At 32.0% G+C, this 21,631-nt stretch overlaps 1 protein-coding gene across 2 annotated transcripts in view; it reads left to right on the forward strand.

Moving 5' to 3' along the window:
• The window catches only part of LOC114332943 (serine/threonine-protein kinase Tao), a 166,514-nt gene that overhangs the window by 136,425 nt on the left and 8,458 nt on the right, over positions 1-21,631 (forward strand). The window contains exons 14-16 of one of the 2 annotated variants that reach the window (XM_028282746.2): positions 205-363; positions 1,559-1,677; positions 2,172-2,315. In XM_028282746.2, the coding sequence (XP_028138547.1) occupies positions 205-363; positions 1,559-1,677; positions 2,172-2,315 (422 nt within the window). Of the gene's footprint in view, positions 1-204; positions 364-1,558; positions 1,678-2,171; positions 2,394-21,631 lie in introns of those variants that run through there. The other variant, XM_028282745.2, reaches the window with a different exon arrangement.

Genomic DNA, 21,631 nt, shown 5'->3' on the forward strand with positions numbered 1-21,631 from the left:
ACAAGATCGAGGTCAAGTAAGTCAAAGTGATGTTCCCACTCGGCGCCAATTTGTAAACATTTTCAGGTTAATTTTTTTCTCGATTAGTTTTGTTTTAAAAACTTTTGAAAACTATTTTCACTTTTCAAATCGTTTAGTTTTCAAAAACTTGCCAATTGGTATTTGGTTATTATATTGCTTAGTGAAAATTTTGTTTGTTTGTAGCTTCAATGTCAACAGATGAAGGAGAGGTTAAGATATGAACTGGAGATTTTGATAGCATACCAGAGTAAAAATAAAATGCAAGCGCAAGCACAGAGAGATAGGGAAAAAAATGAGCTACAGGAAAGAGTGGCGGTGAGGAAGTCTCTTCTCGAACAAAAGGTAAGAATTTTAGAATCCTTTCTGTAACAGGGTGTATTCTGTAACATTTCCGTTATATTTAAGAGACCTCTAAAATTTAAGTTTTAACTGTCCTCTAAAACTTTTAGGTTATATTGACATTCTATAAACACATATTATAGAGGACCGCTAAAATAATTTCAATATTTTAAAGAGGAATCCTCTAAAAGGTTTTGGAATAAATACGGCAACCTCGCACGTTGACCGTATTTGAACTACTTTTAACCTAGAAATTGGCCAAAAATCTCAAGAAAGAAGAAGAAATTGACAGTTTGCTAGAAAATGTAGTTAATTTATTTAATTATTTTTTAGTAAAACATTTTTATTTATAGTTATTAAAATATTGCTGAATAATTGCATCTCGTATTCTCTTATACACAAATTTTGGTCAAATGGTCTGTTTTCAATTGCATTAAGGTCATCTGTCTCATCTGGTTCTAAACCTTCCGAAAAGAATACTTTATCTTTATAAATATTTGATATGTTTTGTAATGTACCACAATAATTATATAATTTTTCCTTGCATTAATATGATTATAATTTAATTGCTTTAACAAACATCTTGATTTCAACACTCCACCTAATTTTTCAATCACATTTCTACTTCTTATGAAATGATAATTGTAATTACTTCCAGGTCAATTACTTTTTGTTTTTGTTGTAATCTGAATTCAGCTCTACAAAAAGAAACAAAAATTTGAATTTTGTTATGGTGTAGTATATCGATTGTAAAGTAATCTGAGACTTACCTTAGTCTTACCTCTTAGACTTACCTTATTATTATTTATTACTTCTTCACCAAATACATTATAAAAAGGCATTTGCCATTTTTAAATGTTTATCTCCATTATAATATCTATAATACATAAATAACAAACTACTATTCATTATTCATATAAACATAACCAAACAAAAATATTCAAACCACATTTAACGGTCTGCTAAAAATTTAGCGAGCACGTTTTGACATCCTCTAAAATATTTTGATTTTGCGGGAGTTTTAACGGTTTAGGTTATGATTTTAACGGATGCATAATTTACAGAATACCAAAATAATTTTTAGCAGGCGCTAAAATTTTAGAGTCCTGCAGAATTTAACGGAAGTGTTACAGAATACATCCCATATAGTGGTATATTAAGAAAATGGACAGACTAAATATAAATTTAACTTTTTTAGATGACTGCCGAAAATCAAAGGTTCGTTGATGAAAGGGGGGAAAGAATAAGAATTCTTCATGAAAAACAAGAAAAAGAATTGGAGGAGTTCGATGAGGACTCTGTAAAACTGGGATTTAGGTAAGTGACAAAACAAGATACTATCGAATGTTCATTTTTTTTACGTTTCTGAATATAAATTGTACATAAATGGTCGATTGATTTTCACTAAAAAGTTGCTTTGTCGTGTTTTAAATCAATGTTTGACTGTTTGGGTTAATAGTTTAACCCTTTGACTGCTGATGACGCCTAAAGACGTCATACCGTTACCATTGTCAGGTGCGCATGACGGCTTCAGGCGTCATATGCAGATATTCACAACACTCGTTTACAGGTTAGTATTCGTTTGATTGAAACGAGTTATTTGACGCGACGAGGATTTTATTTAATCTGTAATGAGACTCTCAAGTCGTCTACTGTCTTGTTCGCGACGAGTCGCGTGTGCGACTCTCTAATGCGTTTCTGCCTTTATGGTATCAATGAGGCATGTGTTCATAGTAGTAGTCATGAAAGATTAAAATTTCTCAATAAAATGTTTTAATTATATATTTTTTTTAACATTCATTTCTTTTTAGTGCATTAATGATAGCAGAGATGTCGCTACAAATAAATGATATGTCGCGCGACAGTTACGACGTTGACGATGCTAGTTTGTCAGGCTCCATGCTTAGTCTGGCGCATTCCAACAGTTCTACCAGTTTTCCACCTACTTCCGTTTAGTAAGCCACGATCGATATTACTGTTAGATTATTGATAACAACGAATTGTCAAAATATAATACCAAATATTTAATTTAATGGTAATTTTTTTTTATTTATTTTTTTTTTGTACGTTTATCAGGCTTGGTGAATATTAATTAATATGATCAAATAAAAAAGCCAGTCAATAAGTAAAAGAAAATGACAAATTCGTAATAAAATTCTTGTTATACTAGTCATGTATTTCCTTGTATATGGGTAGAGTCTTATTACTATGAATAATATAAATGTGCTTTTTTTACATTAAGCAAGTATTTTTGTTAATGAACACCAAGATTTCGGAGATTCAATTAATTGACTTGTTGGCTTAGTTAACTCTGAGTGATTCTATAAGTTGGTTCCATATAACATAAATAATAATTATCCACTGTAAAGATTACGTTAGAATCAAATTATAAAAGTGCTTCAAAACATAGAATGCACGGGAGTTTGAGTTGACATAGCCAGAGACTCTGTCTTCAACCGTTTCCTATCCGCTAGAAGGAGACGCGCCCGGTAGCTACTTCAGCCATTGTGTTGTCACCTTTAATAAGGAACGAATAAAATTTTAAAATATGACTTTCTCTACTAGGGATAGAGGTGTACCACATATTGCTCTAGACTCTAGACAAAAGCTCATGGACCATAGCTTGATCCTGTCTCTTATTTTGTCTGCAAATAACGAAAGAATTTGTTTCTATCTTGAAGCAGTTGATTCCGTAGAAGATTCCTGAACCTAAGGAGCTCTAAAATAAATTGTTAATGAGTAATAAAGAAATCAAATTAGAGACATACTTTTTACTTTTTTAGGCTTAAAGTGGGAAAATTCCCGGTGTTGTATACCATAGTGGTTTAAAAACTTTCCAATGCAGTAAAAACTTCTGTTGCAATTGTTATACAGTGCTAGTCAAAAGTCCGTACCCCCCCTCTTATCTTTTGAACGGTTATACCTATAATAGTGAAATTTGGAGGAAGGAAACAAACGGACGTAAGTTTCTTAACTAGTCATGACAGGTGACGTAATAGTGACAGATGACGTTACAGAGCCACTGTGACCGATAATTTTAAATGGGACCTTATGGCAAGTGATACCTCGTTTGAAAGATATTCAAAATACCTATTCAGTCATACTAATTTTTTTGGGTTTAAGTTGATTTTGGTGAATAAATTAAATAAATATAATATTGTAGTTTTGCATTTAATTAATAAAAATTGAAATGTCCGCCTATGGTTTTTTTGTCAAAAAAGTTGACGGTTTTGAATTCTCTAGTAGTTTTTACGACAACATCAACCTTTTTGACAAGTAATCATAGGCGGAATTTAGAATTTTTATTAATTAAATGCGAAACTACAATTGTATATTTATTTGATTTATTCATCAAAATTAGCTTAAACTCAAACAAAATTAGTATGTCTGAATAGTTATTTTCAATACCTTTCAAACGATGTATCACTTGTCATCTGTCACTATTACGTCACCTGTCATGACTAGTTAAGAAGCTTACGTCCGTTTATTTCCTCCCTCCAAATTTCACTATTATAGGTATAACCGTTCAAAAGATACGAGGGGAGCACGGACTTTTGACTAGCACTGTATATTGAATTGAATACACTAGAAGTTTTTACTTCGTTGTAAATTTGTTTACTTTTTTCTCTCAATGAACATTTTCATTAAAATATTTATTTTTGTACGGCAGATGAAGACTTTATGACATTTTTGTTTTCGTTTCGCCATTTCGGTTCCATTTTTAGCCTTTTTTTAACAGAAAGTACAATACTTGAGCGATCTTTTCACTTAAAGAGATATCTTTAAATAAAGTAGTAGTAGTAGGGTGATATGTTTCCTGACTCTTCCAGATTCGGATTAATTATTGCTACAATTTCAAAAAATATCACTAAACATTGTATCACTTTTTAATTTACTATTTTTAATGGGAATGAGCCACAGTTTTACTTTATGATAAGTTTATTTTCAATATTGTTCTAAAGCTATTTTCTTGTATCGTCTTATGCAATTTAGTATTTTTGTTGGGAATAAGCCACAATTTTACTTTAAATGGTTATTTGGCTTTTCGATTTCCGAAATGGAAATCGAAACGTAAAAAGTAAAATTGTGGTTTATTTTGACATTTCAATCTCCACTTCGGAAATCATTCTGATTTAGAAAGAAATTCAGAACGATTCCTATTTTAACGAATATTATTTTGCATAATAAATATCAAAATAAAATAAATGAAATGATTGTGAAATAATATGGATATAACTCATTGAAGCAATTATTCGGTTCAGCTACAAATTTTGGGATTCTTGTGTAAGAAGCGGATAATGTTCTTTAAACTATATACTGGCAAAACAATCGCTTAAAATGATCGAATATTTGAGCTTAGGATCAAGAGTAGTACGTTATGGTAGATTGCATTTCTGAACATGAAAGCCATTGGGTATTTTTTAAATAATTTATTTACCAGCAGATATTTATGATTTCATTTACAAAAATGTGAATACCGATCAACAGGAACCTTGCGGAAAAATAGATTAGCAAAGTGTTCTACACAAATACTCTTGGTAAAGAAGCTAATGGATATATGATTTTTCGGTTTGATGTAAATGGAGAAATACTTTTTTGTAAAATGAAACGATAAGAAGTTTGTTACTATAGCGTCTAATTTTGGTTATATAGAACCTCTGGCGCAAGCCAGTAGATGGAATCACAAATTCAAAGAAGTTTATTTTTTAACCGCAAATATATAATACAGCCATAGGAGGTATGGATTAACATTACTGGTTTGTTGGAAAATATGCCACTGAAATTAGAGCTAAGAAATGATATTGGTCAATATTCACACGACGGATTGATGTTGTATTAGTAAATTCATGGCCTCTCTAAAAATTAGATTTTCGTCGATCTATAGTAGTTCCCTACCTAAACTTGTATTTTTAACATCTAAAGTATTTTTACGGGCATAACATTTGATGGGAACAAACACTTCATGGAGAAACCTGAAAAGCAGAGACGATGTCAAATAGAAAATTGTAAAGCCAAACCACTAAAATATTGTGGAAAGTGTACTGTAACATTAAGTGAAAATTGTTTTATACAATATCATAAAACGTACACATAATTGCAATTTTGATAAGCCTAAGTCCTAATGTCCTATTTATAAGACGGATGAAAATTCAAAAACAATCAAATATAAAAATTATTAGAAGAATTTTTTACTAAGCAACAATATTTTTGTTTAATTCATTAATAGTTTTTGTATTTTGACAACGGCATCCGATTTGGACGTCGAAACGTTAATAAAATCATTTTTTTAGTAAAATTGTGGCTTATTTCCATCAAAACTAGTTAATTACAAAAATGCCACAAAAAAGTAGCTTCAGAACAACGAACTATAAAACAATCTCATGAATATTTCCATATTTAAAATAAATGGTACATTCCATGTCAAATCCCTCAGGAAAAAACTTTACATCTCCGATTTGTCTGAAACTTGGTTTATAGCTTCTGCGGAACGTAAAACTTCAGAAACAAGTTTTTGATCAAATTTTAGTGTAGAAAACGTTAAACTACCGTTTTTTTTACAATTTCCTCCATTCCCAGAATACATCATCTTCGATTTGGCTGAAAATTTACCCACATATAGCCAAAACACAGGACTTTAAGTGGTTAAAAGCATTTTTATAGTTTTACAATACAAAAAAAGTTGCATGCAATAATATCAGACTCAAAAGTGTATAGTCCAGTCGGGATAGCATTTGACCTTGCATGTCGAGCTGCCCAAAATTTTATTTTTTTAATCTTTACAGGGGTCAATAGTAGTCTAAATTTAAAATCGCGAATGAATTCCGCCGTTACGTTAGCCGCCATCTTGATTTTAAAGGAGAACCGTTTTTGCTCAATATCTCCGCCATTTTCAACTTTTCCACAAAAAGTGTAAAGACTGAAATTTTATTACAAATTTTTTTGTGCTGTCGATATTTTTCGAGTTAAGGGGGAAATAGTAACAGTTAGACATTAATTATTAAACTGTCTCGTTTATTATTAGTTTTATAATCAACTATTTTCAATGGGAAATAAGCCACAATTTTACCAAAAAAATGATTTTATTAACGTTTCGACGCCCAAGTCGGGTGTCGTTGTCAAAATACAAAATAATACTGGATTAAATAAAAATGTTGTTGCTTAGCAAAAAATTCTTCTAATAATTTATTTAATCTGACTCATTTATATCGGCAATTCAGGCATGTATTATACATTTTAAAGTAGAAGACTTTAAAATAATATTGCCAATATTGACGAGTTGCGTTCCTGGGACGACTTTACTAAAAGATAGTTCATTCGATTACATGAAATCAACCTCAACTCAAGAATATCCGCCACAAAAAATCATAGCATGTGATCTGTCTTTAAAAAGACAACCAAATGCACCGGTGGCAGTAAAATTCTCGCGCTAGAGATTCCATAGTAAATCACGAGGGAAAACCAGGAAAAAACCTCGTGATACTATCCCGACATCGGCTTCATAACAATAGCTTCAGAACAACCATTATTAGTTTTATATTATTCCTATATGTACCTATACAAAAATGGTGAGAATTCAATTTTATACAGTTTTTATCTCTATGATTTTTTTGTCAAATTCAATATTTAAGGTAGTAAGTATGCGGTAAAGGCGCGAGCGTAAGATCTGATTGGTTTTATAGCAGTTGTTTTTGTTTAATATCTCCGCCATTTTCAACTTTACTACAAAAATGATACGAACTGAAATTGTTCCAAATAAATCTATTTAAAATTATTACAATTTCTTTTTAACAATTTTTGTCGTGAGGTCGATATTTCCCGAGTTAATTGTTTTTGTGTTGTAAAACTATAAAATCCTTTTAAACGCTTAAAGTCCTGTGTTTTGGCTATATGTGGGCAAATTTTCAGCCAAATTGAAGATGATGTATTTTGGGAATAGAGGAAAATGTAAAAAACGGTATTTTAACGTTTTCTACAATGAAATTTGATCAAAATAGTATATTATGGAACGAGCATTTAATGATGGTCATTATGAAGCGAGTATGAGGGATACGAAACGAGCCGCTAGGCGCTCGTTTCGTATAGAGTACGAGCTTCATAATGATAATTAAATGCAAGTTGTATACACGATTTTTTCTATGATCATTCACAACAAAAAATATATTCAAATTTATTAATTTTGTAACGCAAACAAATTAAGTAGTTTGTAATTTGTTTACATATTGAGAACTGTCAAAGCGTATGTATTTGACTCGCCATTGGTCACTGCGCGTGTGCCACTTTGATCGCGAATGCCATATCGCGATTCTATTGGTTAAAAATCTGTATCGTAATGAAAATCTGTAATCATAATGAAGTTCATTATGATACAGGCAGTGAAATCATAATTGATATATTATAGTATGAGAATAGAAAAACTAGTTTTTGAATCAAAATAACTTGTTATTATGCCTTATAATGACATTTTTGAGTTCCTTCTATTAAAACATTGTTTATATACTGATACTTAAGTTAGAAGATTATTAGAAGAAGTAAGATTATTAAAAAAACATATTTCATAAAGTTAGTAGATAAGGTAGTACTTGCCAGAAAAGAGATATTATATATTAAAGAAATCGTTTATTTTAAATCGATCAGTAAATGAAATAAATGTTATTAAAGAATTAAATTAATTTTCCAAAATTTGTTGTTGGTCAAACAGTAATATTGATCAAATTAAAAAAAACTGTATATATTTATTACGTACATACTACCTGTAATTTTACCAACTTTTAACTAATAAAGGTCATTATTATGCATAGATTTTTCAAACGCAGTCGCCCAATCATTATAATTCGATTTAAACACTAAAAACACATAACTTTGTAACTTAATAACAAGGCTTTGAGAAAATTTCAAAATATAAAGCAGCTTCGTTTAACTGTAAATAAACTTATAAAGGGAAAATTTCCAGTTGTTGGTTGTATACCATAGTTTAAAAAACTTACAAGGAAACAAGGAAGTATACAATTTCTAATGTAATTGCTATATGTATTAACCCTTAACTATTGACGTGGATGTTTCAGGACGTAAACTGTGACATGCGGTATGTCATACCGTTGACTATTATTGCGTACGTTGCCAAAACATAAAGTGAAACGAACGTCGATGTGTATATACATTTTGTATACTCTATACTATATACAGTGCCGGATTTAGTTCATAGACCGCCGGGGGCTAGGTCATACTATACCGCCACTCTCCAGTAGTAGGTATAGATGCGTCTTAGGTTAACAATTCATTAAAACTATTTTAATATTACTAGGTAATTTATTACAAATATACAAAAAAATCACAAAGACACAAACTCGCAACTTATAAAGTAAATTAACATAATTATTTACAAACAAATTTTCCTGGACTTCCTACTTGCAAACAGGTCGATGATTTTATTAAAATCTAATTTTGTAAGCAGATGATTATGATGAATATTTAAAACAGCGAACGAATTTAATGTTTCTTCCGTCATCGTATTTCTCAAATAATTTTTGACCCGTCTTAAAGTGAAAAATGATCTTTCACCAGTTGCGTTAGTAACCATCAACGATAAGACGATTCTGAGTGCTATTTCTACGTTTGGGAAGGTTGTAATTATATTATTTTTATGCAAAAGCTCCATCACAAAAGTAGCACTGTGAGAGAGGTAGAGAAAATAAAAATGAGAAAGTGATGGCAAGATCTTCATAAGCTTTTCCTCTAGATTTCATATTATTTGCCAAATAATCAATTGTTTTGTACAGCACTTGGGTTCTAATCTTACTTTGCGGTGTAAGGATCTCTTCTGTATCTGCTTCGTCAAACTAATTTTCTTTTGCGACTTCTAATTTCTTTGCTGTATTCCGTTTGTTGTGATAAGAGCTGCCCCTTTTGTTCAAATAAATTACATTTATCACTCGTAAGAGACTCGTAAAAATGTTGTAATGAGCTATACAAAGACGAACATGTACGTAAATCCATATTTGCGCTTTGTAAAGATTTACTTGCTAGGTCAGTTCTTTCCAGTACTTCGAACCAAAAGGCAATATAAATACCAAATGCTAACGTAGCCATCTTTTCGTGTAAATTGTTTGCTTGACAGCGAACTGGCGTCTTCTCGTCGTCGTTAGAGGATAACTCTAAAAGTGCTTGCTTTATATCTTGATAACATAAATTAAGAGCTTTTAATGCATTAAATCGTCCTTACCATCGAGTCATATTAACTCTTTTTGGAACAAATGTTGTATGGCCACAATTTTTCAATGGATCGCAGTGAGTCGCTTCCATGTGTAAGTTGAAGCTGAGAAAAAAACATAAATTTCTTCAGCAACTAAAAAAAAAAGAAGTACTTTTGATAGTGCATTCTGCTGCAACCCCATAAATTTGAAATATCCACATATAGAATTAAAACGTGATGGGAGCGACGCGACGTACCGCCTCTCAAAATTTACTGCCGGGGGCTAATAGTCCCATAGTCCCCCCCTTAATCCGGCACTGACTATATACTACACACATCGGCGTACTTTTCACTTTATGTTTTGACTTAATTTGTTTGAAAATGAATCGTGACGCATGGGAAAAGTTATAGCGGACGAACAATATTCTCCTTTGTTTTCAATATGAATTTGTCTTATATCACTGTATTTGTTTTTTACAGCAACTACGGAATGATTCTTCACGCTATTGTAGAATCAAATACTGCCCCAAATAAAATAAACTTTATTTTTTCAAGAAAATTATGAACGCATGCATAATATTAAGAAAATGGTGGAGGTTCTTACAAAATCCTTTATTAACCGAATTACAGATTGAGTATTGGAAACTAAAAAATAGTAAAATAATGTTGAAAGCATTTGAAAGTATGACAACTACTTCTGTCATACTAATAGCGAAAAATACGCTGGACTGCTTTTAGCTATAAAAACGTAAACCCCGACATGCGGTACGTGATACCGCAAGAAAATTTTACGTCAACGTAACTCAAAGACTAAACCAGTGGTCGGTAAACTTTTTAGCCAAAGAGCCAAATATGAGCATTACAACAATTTAAAAAAAATTGGGAGTAAAATCTGCTTGTGCAGCAAACTTTTATTACACTAAATAAAACTAAAGGGCCTAGTGGGTTAAGATAGTGAAAAATGCTCCAGCGATATTTAAAAAAAAACACATTTGCTGCATCATGAAGTATTAGACAAAAAAAATTTTTAAACCCATAACCATAATCCATAACCTTCCAAAAAATTAAAAAACGTGTTTTTTCGTTTTTTGTCAATATCTTCGTTTCTAATCATCGTAGAAACTTCTGTTTTTTTTTCGATTTGTAAGCAACTATTCTAAATGGGAAATGAGCCACAATTTAACTAACAAGATTTTTTCATTAACGTTTCGACGCCCACATCGGATGTCGTCAAAATACAAAATATTAACAAATTAAACAAAAATGTCGTTGCTTAGTAAAAATTTTTTCTAATAATTTAATTTTATCTTACTTATTTATATTGTAAGGTTTTATTTACTACAACACTGTATTTTTTACAAAATTTTTGCCGCAAAATCCATTTTTTCTACGTTAATATGTAGAACCGACAAGGGAAAGAACAGCAAACGTGAGCTTTCTCAGCTCATAAGAATCAGGAATACTATTCCAAGCGTTGAAAATGATCATGTCTTCCTTCTCCAGGTGATTCAAAGCAGACCACTTGTATTGTGAACATTTTTTTCTTCTTCAATATTTTCAATTCAACACAAAGACGTTCGAATTTAGAGCGCCATACTTCCTTGTTCTTAAATCCAGAAATTGTATTTCAAAGCTATTGATGCCAATTTCAAAAGGAGAAAATTTCAACTCGGTTATCGTAGCATTAAGAGGATTTTTGACTAATGCTAAAGTGTGTAAATTTGATAAAAGCTAATTTATCAGAATAAGATGTAGGTAATGTTTTAATGTACTTTTTTTTTTCAATGAAAATATTATTGCGCTTTCCGTGGATATTTGTGCCAGAGCCGCACCTAAGAAACCAAAGAGCCACATGCGGCTCCGGAGCTGCACTTTGCCAACCACTGGACTAAACTATACTAAAACTGCAGCAGTTGGGAGCAGGTATAATTACACACCACTTGAAGGTACACAGATGGTGTTCTAGGAATCTTTTATAAAACAGGTTTTTATATTTTCGACGCGGTATGGTAGACCGCATGTCACTGATTAAGGGCTAACAATATACCGATTAGCTAAGACGTTTTACACTTCCTTGTAAGTAAATATAAATATTTCGTTATAGACAGTTTTTTTGAGAAATTATTTGAGTTAATTTTTTTGAGTTATTGATGAGAACACATATTGATTGAGTAATGTGCACACTGTGTAACACACTTAATAGGTAATTGCTTATTGAATGTAAGATAATTTTTTATTCCGGGTATCACCTAATAAGGTTGATTTATCTTACGACGGGATGTGTGATATGAAAACCATTGGCTAGTTTATAGCCCAACGGAACGGGCGACAACGGAGACGTGCGCCGTACATTGTTCTACGCCTCGTGCCGTCCACGTCCTGTCGTAAAATAAATCAGCCTTTAACATTAATTTGATAGGATTTTCCAATTGTATGAATTTCAGCTTAAAAAATAGATTGCTAGTTGTAAATTAGATTGCTAGTTGTCTTGTTGGTCCGATACATTAATATTTTAGTTTCTCTTCTACGTCAGTAGTATCTACGTCAATCTTTATGTATTGACTGTTGCCAAGAATGGTTTAAAGCAAGTCTGGCGATTTCCTTATATCCAGCTGTTCACATTTACTTGTGAATTTAGATCACGTTTTCGTATATGTGGAAAACAGTACACTGTTATTATATCTTGAACTGTTTCTCGAAGTAAATCATACGGATCAAACGAATTAATATATACTTTTAATATCTAAAAATAGAATAAAAATTAGGTTAACAAGAATAAAAGACTAATGTATACCAACAGTTTTTGGTAATACGCTTAATATAAAATATTGGTAAAATCTGTAATATGGGAAAGGAGGCAGAAACATTTTTACTGACAGTTTTTTATTTTGGAATTTGTGTGTAGAGATCTTAGATTTGTAAGAATTGCTCAAACGATATTGTTCTGGATCCCGCGTACCAAATAAAAGATAATTAATAGCAACCTGAAAATTTGTTCATAGCTTAACGGTGTCGAGTCTGACAAACTTATATGTATGGGAACACTGAAACAGGGGAATTTTTAATTGTGGAACGTGATAAATGTATCATCCTGTCAAGTTTATGTTTGTGAAAAATAGCAGGCTGTTTTTAAGTTTATTCAATAGCCAATGTTGTATAATATACGAAAAAATGTTTGTCCGACATAAATGTTGGACATTTTAACCAGTCCGACTCATAGAACATGTCAAATGACAGGAATTTTTTTGGTGGTAAATAGCACTTTGATTTTTGCATGAGAGTTTAATGAAAGGGTAAAAGATCAATTTGAAGTTATGTCCGACAAAATTCATGGGAAGTTTTCGTAGTCTTACGTTCGAAACTGTCTATGTCTATATCTTACAGGTTTAAATAAACTTAACCGCCTACTATTTTTCACAATCATAAACTTGTCAGGTCAGGATGACACGTTTATCACGTTCCATAATTAAAAATTTCCCTGTTCCAGTGTTCCCATACATCAAAGTTTGTCCGACCCGACACTGTTAAACTATGAACAAATCTTCAGGTTGCTATTAATAATCTTTTATTTGGTACGCGGGATCCAGGACTAATAGTAAGAATTAAATAATATTTAAACATAATTTTACTTTATGTGTAATCAAAATGGTTAGTAGCAATATTAATATTCAAGTTTTTTATTGGATTCTAATATATTTATGATTTTTATTAAACGGAAAAGATTTTTTTTATTGATAACGATGAACATATTATTAATTACTCATTTTTAAAATAAAACTATTAGCACTCTTGAGTTCTGTGATTAGTGTAAAGGAGGTTGTAATATGGAACCCCACTTTATTTCTCCTACGTAAAATTTGTAGTCTTTTAGATCGATAAAATAACGTTTCCTTCTTAATGGTTTACAAATAAATACAATTGCATGTCATCCAATTTTGACGTTAAAAATGTTTCAGAATTGCCATATTTTCGGGATAGTAGAGAATATAGGAAACTCTGAAATACTTGAGTAGAGTAATTTATAGTACGACAAACGTGAAGGAGCTGGTGGTCTGCCGTAAATTGTAAAGAGAGTTTCATGAGAGAAATAGAACAGGCTTGTAGTCATGCTTAATCCGAATGCAGTGTTACCGCGTCAAAAATTTAGTCGTGATGTGAATATTAAGAAAACCATGCACAACTGTGGCCATTGAATAGTTTACATCCTTTAATATCCAGTTGCCAATTTTTCGAATTTTTACCTCGTCAAAGTGACGTTACCGGTGGCGAACCCAGAATAGGGTAATTAAAATTAAAAAAAATCAAAATAAAATAAATCTAGTTTACAAAATCTAACAAAATGGAAATTATAGAATGAATTTTTTTTTTTGAATAAAATTGAGTTAAAATTATTGAGTTTGGCAATTGCTCCTGATTTTGCGCGTCATTCAAATGTCTATAGACATTTTGGACGCGTTTAAAAGCTTTTTTATTTTTCAATACATGCGAAATTTTTGACAATTTGACATTTAGTAAATCAAAAATACCAAGTTTCTTGTAAAAGGTATATATTAAAATACCCTAAATAAGGGTCACAATACAAAACGTTTTCGGATTAAGGAATCCATCATCAGTGTTTAAAAGCCAAAATTTGCATGCCTGAGCCATCAAAATGTATTGGGTAAAAACCCTTTAAATGTAAATGATAAAGTTATTTTACATATTTATATAAAAATCATCTCATGTTAAAGATAAACCTGGATGTTACCCAGGGCAACACAGGACTCTCCCCACGTGGTTGGAACTTTTTTTGGAGAAAACCTCACATATTGGATTTCAATGGCCAACTGACTTGAAATCCAATATGTGAGGTTTTCTCCAAAAAAAGTTCCAACCACGTGGGGAGAGTCCTTTGTTGCCCTGATAACATCCAGGTTTATCTTTAACATCAGATGATTTTTATATAAATATGTAAAATAACTTTATCATTTACATTTAAAGGGTTTTTACCCAATACATTTTGGTGGCTCAGGCATGCAAATTTTGGCTTTTAAACACTGGTGATGGATTCCTTAATCCGAAAACGTTTTGTATTGTGACCCTTATTTAGGGTATTTTAATATATACCTTTTACAAGAAACTTGGTATTTCTGTGATTTATGGTATACAGCCAGCTACAGGAAGTTTATTTTCCTCGTGGATTTAGTAAATTCGTACGACACTGCGATTTTACAGTATTACAATATAAAAATGAAGGTGTAAACTATTCAGTGACCACAACTGTACATGTTAAATATTTTTATTTTAGACAATATTTACGCAAATGTAGTGATTGATTTTTAATTTGAACTTGTAGAATACAAAAGGAATAGAAAGTTAAAACCTTAGAGAGAGAGAGAGAATATATTAGAAGAGAAGAATATCGAAAGAAAAGAGAAGACGGCATCCCTAGCATAACATACGCAAAATAAACCATAAAGCAAACAGGACATAAAATAAACTTAAACAACGATGCTAATTGAAAATGAGAGTAATCAGGAAAAGAAATAGAAATTGAAAACAAAAAAAAACAAAGAGATGATGCAAAAATATTATCAGCTGCGTGGAAACCGATTCTACAGAAAAACGTAGAAATAAAATTAGCTAATAAGACCCCGCTAACTCGTATGCGTACAGGACCGATCACAAGAAGTGCTGCGAGGTATTTAAACACAGCATAAAGTGGTCTATAAACCAGTTCTCGAACATCAAGAAGAACCAGAACTAATCTGACTTTACAATGACAAGTGTGATCTTGCCGAAATGTCGTCAAAACAATGTTTTTTGAATACAAAATTATTCAATGAGCAGTCAAACCCGGAAAACTACAGAAATTATATATTATACAGTTGAGTCCAGGGTTCTTTACCCGTGCGTCATCATTTAAAGTATACGAAATAAGTCGGTTTACTAAACGCAAAAGACAGAAAGTTGCTACTGCTCCGATCACGGGTTATACATATAATAAGGTTCTTTTCATGAGCATTTTTCAGTGAGTCACAGTTTTTCGATTTCTCTCTAACGCATTAAATTGTATGTGACAGAAAAAAACGCACGTCGCTGATTACATTTCGTTGGTGACATTTATAACATTTAATCTAGTTTTCAATAGATGGCGCTAATAATATAATATTAAATAATATTATATTATTCTATATAAAAAAAAATGAATCTGTACAATTTATAAGACTATACAAATCAAAGAAAATACCATTTTATAAATGCAATAAACAAAATTGATTATCATTTGTGACGCACTGAAAAATGCTCATAAAAAGAACCATATAAAATTTGACGTTATATAATAAATAGAATGTCAAAAAATGTAAGTTTTGCTTTTAAATTTTAGTGTAGAATTACAACTACATTTGAAGTAAATTCTAAATAATTTTTTTTAATATCATTATTGATTAAATAAATAATTTATAAAAAAAATACAATAACATATTTTCTTTTTGTAATTTTATTCACTTTGGCGGAAACGTAAACACAGCCTTTCCTTAACTGTGTGAATGAGGTTAGCTTTGTATGTTGTAAAGATTAATAATAAATACACTTACATAAAATTTCAAACTCCAATATAAAATTAGTTGTGAAAACAACTGTTTGTGTGATATAAAAAACGTGCAAAATGCAAAAATTCGACAAAAAACAGCAAAAAATTCAACAGACTGACAGCCACAAAAGTAAACAAATCAGAAACGTCACAAATTATTGTACCTAAAATCTGAAAACATGCCCAAACGTCTTTTTTTGTACCAATCTCTTTTCAATGTACTGAGTCTAACTTAATAACAGGCGGTAGCTGGTTTGTCTTTAGTTTCATGCGTGGAAGAGAATGATGCTAGATAAAAAGTATTTGTTTTATCTCGCCAGCTATTAATGATGAACCAGTAAAGAACCCTGGACTTAAGTGTAGACATTTCGTCATTTCAGCATACCTGCTTCGTCAGACACTCGGGCTGATAAAAAGGTAAGATCTACTTTGATGGCCATAAATAAAAACGATTTAATAATATCGTTTTCTGTCCTTTGCACTATACGAAATGTGCAAAAGATTTACATATTTCAGCAAAAGTTTGCTATAGCTTTGATAAATTGAAAAGCCAAATATATGGCCTGGGAGCACAATTCGTCAAACCTTCCATGTTTGAATCGGTATCACTAGTGTTATGACGTAATTTCAAGGATGATATTAATGATTGAAGGTTCAAGAAAACAAAAGTTTAAAAGTTTTGCGGCGAAATACGAATAACATTGGCAACAAAAATATGTACAGAATAAGAAACAAAGACAACAACATTGCTACAGATAGAGCCGAAAACCTTAAGGTTGTCAAATCGTTTTATCGCGAAATGTATGAGAGCACCAACGCAATGCAAGATCAGCTCCTGCCCAAAATCACAAACCAGAGATCAGAATTAATGCCAGAAGTAACACCATACGAAGTTAAAAAGACACTTTCAGAAATAAAATCCCCTGGCGATGACGGAGTAGTGATCGAGGCAATCAAACAAGGTGGAAATAAATTTATCCAGGTTTTGGCCAAACTTTTCACCGAATGCATTTACCAAGGAAAAACCCCTTCTCAATGGAACAATGCAGCCATTGTTTTATTGCACAAGAAAGGTGACATAACAGATCTAAACAACTACCGTCCTATCAGTCTGCTATCACACATATATAAACTTTTCACAAAAATTATCAAAAAGACGGGAGGCTAAGTTAGACTTCTATCAGCCTAGAGAACAAGCTGGGTTTAGATCCGGATATAGCACTAACGACCACTTACTGGTAATAAAAAACTTGATAGAGAAGTCGGCGGAATACAACAAACCATTGGCACTGATAAAAGTGGACTAAAATTCGTGGACTACGAGAAAGCGTTCGATACCGTAAATCAGCAGAAAATGTTAAAAGCATTGACAGAATGCCGAATAGACCATCGCTACACTCACATGATAAAATATATCTACCACAATGCAACGGCTAGCGTAAGACTCTCTGATCAACAAACTAATAAATTCTGTATGCAGCGAGGAGTACGGCAAGGAGACACAATCTCACCAAAGCTGGTCACAACCTTTTTAGAACACACTTTTAAGAAGGCAGATCTGAACGAATATGGTATCAATATAAATGGAGAGAAGCTCAGTCATTTGAGATTCGCAGATGACATCGTCCTTATAGCCGATCGTATGGATGATGCAATAATAATGTTGAACAAGTTATATCACGCTTCCTTAGAGGTCGGACTAAAGATTACTATCAACAAGACGCAAATTACGACTAATCTGGTGCTAAATCGTAATATTGTTGTTGATGGAATGGATATTTGGCAGACTGCATCTTATAAGTACTTGGGACATGAAATTCGGTTGGGAAGAGATAACCAGACGTGCGAGCTCCCAAATCGCATAGGATTAGCCTGGGCAGCGTTTGGTAAACTGCTATGTATTTAAATCTGACTTACCCATATGCCTGAAAAGGAAAATCTTTGACCAGTGTGTATTGCCTGTACTCACTTATGGAGCGGAAACATTAACACTCACAAAAAAGGTAGTGAACAAGATTCGCATAACTGGAGCGACAGATGTTGGGTGTCTCCCTGAGGGACCGAATTTCAAACGAAGAAATACGTCGTAGAACAAAAACAACGGACGCCGTCGAAAGAATCGCGTCGCTCAAGTGGAATTGGGCAGGACACGTCGCCAGATTGTCAGACAACCGTTGGACAAAACGTATTGTCGAGTGGAGGCCACGAGAAGAAGCACTACGGAGCAGAGGACGACCACCAACCAGATGAGCTGACGATCTGAAGCGTATTGTTGGCAACTGGATGAAAGCCGCACAAAACAGAGAAAGATGGAAAGAGCTGAGGCAGACCTATGTCCAGCAGTGGACGAGTACGGGTTGATGATGATGATGATTCAGGATTGAATACATCTATTCAAAAATGCTTTATTATACACGGTGTTCCATTTACAAGAATCACAACTTTGCTTCATTACCACGATCAGGGACGCTAAAATAATATTTAAGGTACAATGGTGAAATTAGGTATTAAAAAACATCTGTGACGACAACCTCAACCTAGTGAGTTATTTTTTAATACCTAATTTCACCATTGTACATTTAATATTATTTTAGTGTCCCTGATGATGTTAGTAAGTGACTACTAACGAAATATCGGATCTATGAATATGTTTTTAACACTATCACAAAATTCTTAGTCTACCAATAATCATGTTTTATCATCAATGTTTTAATTTTATTTAGGTTGAGGAAGTACATGGTTAAATAATTTATTTTTTCTACAACCGTGTTAAAAATGCAATTTTTAGCACTCCATACGAGCGTTAAAAATGCTACTTTAAGGCACTAGTGCTTTAAAAAAAATTTAAGGCACTGCAGTTCGTATTGACCGTATAGGCAATTTTGATGTAATGCCAAAAAAATATAAAATTGGAATGTCAGTCAAGTTCAAGTAAAAGTTTTTGTAGATATTGTCGTGTAATTACGTTTGTAGAAAAAATATTGTATGATATGCGTGTTAAAAAGTACATTTTTAAGGCACTCATTGTGAATTGCAGAACTCGCTTTCGCTCATTATGCAAACTTTCACATGCGTGCCTTAAACGTGTACTTTTAACACTTATCATAAATAACTATTAAAATTCAATTTATGTCAGAAAGACACTTGCCTGGGTTTATTATATTCCACGTTGTTGATAATTATTCAGTTATTAAAATGATTCTGCCATCTATGAGTAAGTTACCGAGCTTACCTCGATGACGGTAGATGACAGTCTCTTATATTAGTTACAAATATCTGCAAGCCGATATGAACCTGAGGATGCGCTCAAAAGATCAACTGTCATCAACACGCCTGACTTCACGCGCAACTTTGATATATCCAAAAAGCATAGGCGCCAAGTTGGATACGACCCTATCATATTCACAGCGACTCGCATACATAATATTAAGAAAAATAAATATAGAAATTGTATTAATGATGTATCAAAGGTGCTCGTGAAGTTAGGCGTGTTGATGACAGTTGAGATTTCGGTGACGACCCATGACCTGAGTAAACATAATACATATATATTTTTTTGTTGACAGTAACAGTTTTATTAGCCAAAAACCATTACACTACTTTATTGTAATTATCTTCATCTTTTTTATAAGTTCACTGTTTTAGACTTAAGTTTCGTATGAGGGTAACCTACTATTAGCAAAGAAGCTAGTAAGAATAACATAGTCATAGTTTAGGAACTTCCTCCTAGTCAGCATTTAAATCAATAGGTTAAGAGCTGATAAATTCCACTAGTTAATATCAAAATGTGAAAAAAATTACCAGTTAAATTTTGTTACATTAAATTTTGACAACATACGTTATATTGTTTATTAAAATTTGTTTAAACCGAGTAAAATGAAAACACTTAATATGGAAAAAATGTATAGCTGAGATTATTCATAAAATCGCCACATCGTAATGACTACATTGATGGCTATAATGAAATTGAAAAGACCATAAAGGAAAAGACAGTTACTGTTTTTTTAATATGATGTATATTTTATTTTATTTAAACATAAATATAAAGATTTTATAAGCTGACACGTTTTTCTGAAAATACTCAATTTCTGTTATTAGGTTATTGAAAATTTTACTATTTCAACTAAGAGTTGAAATATAAGAGGAAGAAGTCATATATTTTAAATGTAGATTTTCTAGTTTAAAATTACGTTTTTAAACTTAAGGTCATTGTAAGCTTCGAACCCAACATTTTTGGCATTTTAAATATAATTTCCTTTTTGGTCGACGAATATTAATATTTATTAATTGATTCTTTAAAGTCTTATAGTTGTTCAATATTCCTAGCAATAATTTCATTTATATTTTATTTTCAACTGTGCTTTACTATTTATTGTAATCAAATATTTCCATTAACAAAATATTACTAACAAAATATATATTGCAGAGGTTTGACTTCAGATTCTTAGATCAATTTGGTTAATGGCCATTTGGAGTTACTTTAACACTCTATTAGTCCTACTATGTCAGCGCCAATTGCTTATTATTAAGTTTGTAGTAATCTTATACCCCATGTACAATTTTTAGTCTCTGCCACGTCATGTACTTGTCATATCTAAGCTTCTACCACCAGATCTTCTTTAGTTTTCCTATTCCACTCCTTTTAGTAATTAAGAACTTTCCGAGATTCTTTGTATCAGGTGATCCCTTTGTATTTCGAGCATGGTGTAGGTGTGTATGCGTATTTTCTGTTTATGTACGTGGTCATGTTCAATTAACAAATTTACAGTTAATGACATAGCTGCAGCTCCCATGTCATGTTCTCATTTGATGCTCATTTGTTCATTTGATTATACTTTATTAACACTTGTCCTATTGTCTTATATATCCATAGGATGTTCACTATTATCCATGAGGACACGCTATGTCGGTATGAGAACTTCTCCATCCAGTATATCCTGCGCTGAGTCGTACTCAGTTCAGAACTTCCCTTCCCGCAGTGTCATATTGCCACGGAACGCTAATTGTTACTGCTTTATACATATATCTGACAATATTCACACACTCACTCCGTTTACTTCCAGATACATACTGCTTCTCCATTCTTCTGGAATTTTTCCACTTTTGTAATGCTATAAAATAATCGATCATTTTTCAGTTATTTTTTATTAGTTTCTAACTTTTATTTTAAAACACCTTGGCTACCGATCACTTCAACTAATAACTTTATTAGTAATAACAATTATAATAATCAGTAATAACACTATTACTAATAACAATTTTATGATCACATTTTAGTTTCAGTATCTAATATGCAAGTTATGTTACACTTTTTCGAAAACCATGGTAACTATAATTTCATTACCTTATTTTGAAACCAAACGAGAAACTAAAAATACTCGTTTTATCGCAGGCTGTTTTAGAGCATTTTAAATAATTTAATAACGATGGAAGCCGGCGTCTCACACGGTACTACAGACATATTTTGTGTGAGATGCCGGCATCTCACACGGTAGCTAAGGTGTTAA

The sequence above is a fragment of the Diabrotica virgifera genome, chromosome 4 (assembly GCF_917563875.1).
Source record: "Diabrotica virgifera virgifera chromosome 4, PGI_DIABVI_V3a".
Classification (NCBI taxonomy): domain Eukaryota; kingdom Metazoa; phylum Arthropoda; class Insecta; order Coleoptera; family Chrysomelidae; genus Diabrotica; species Diabrotica virgifera.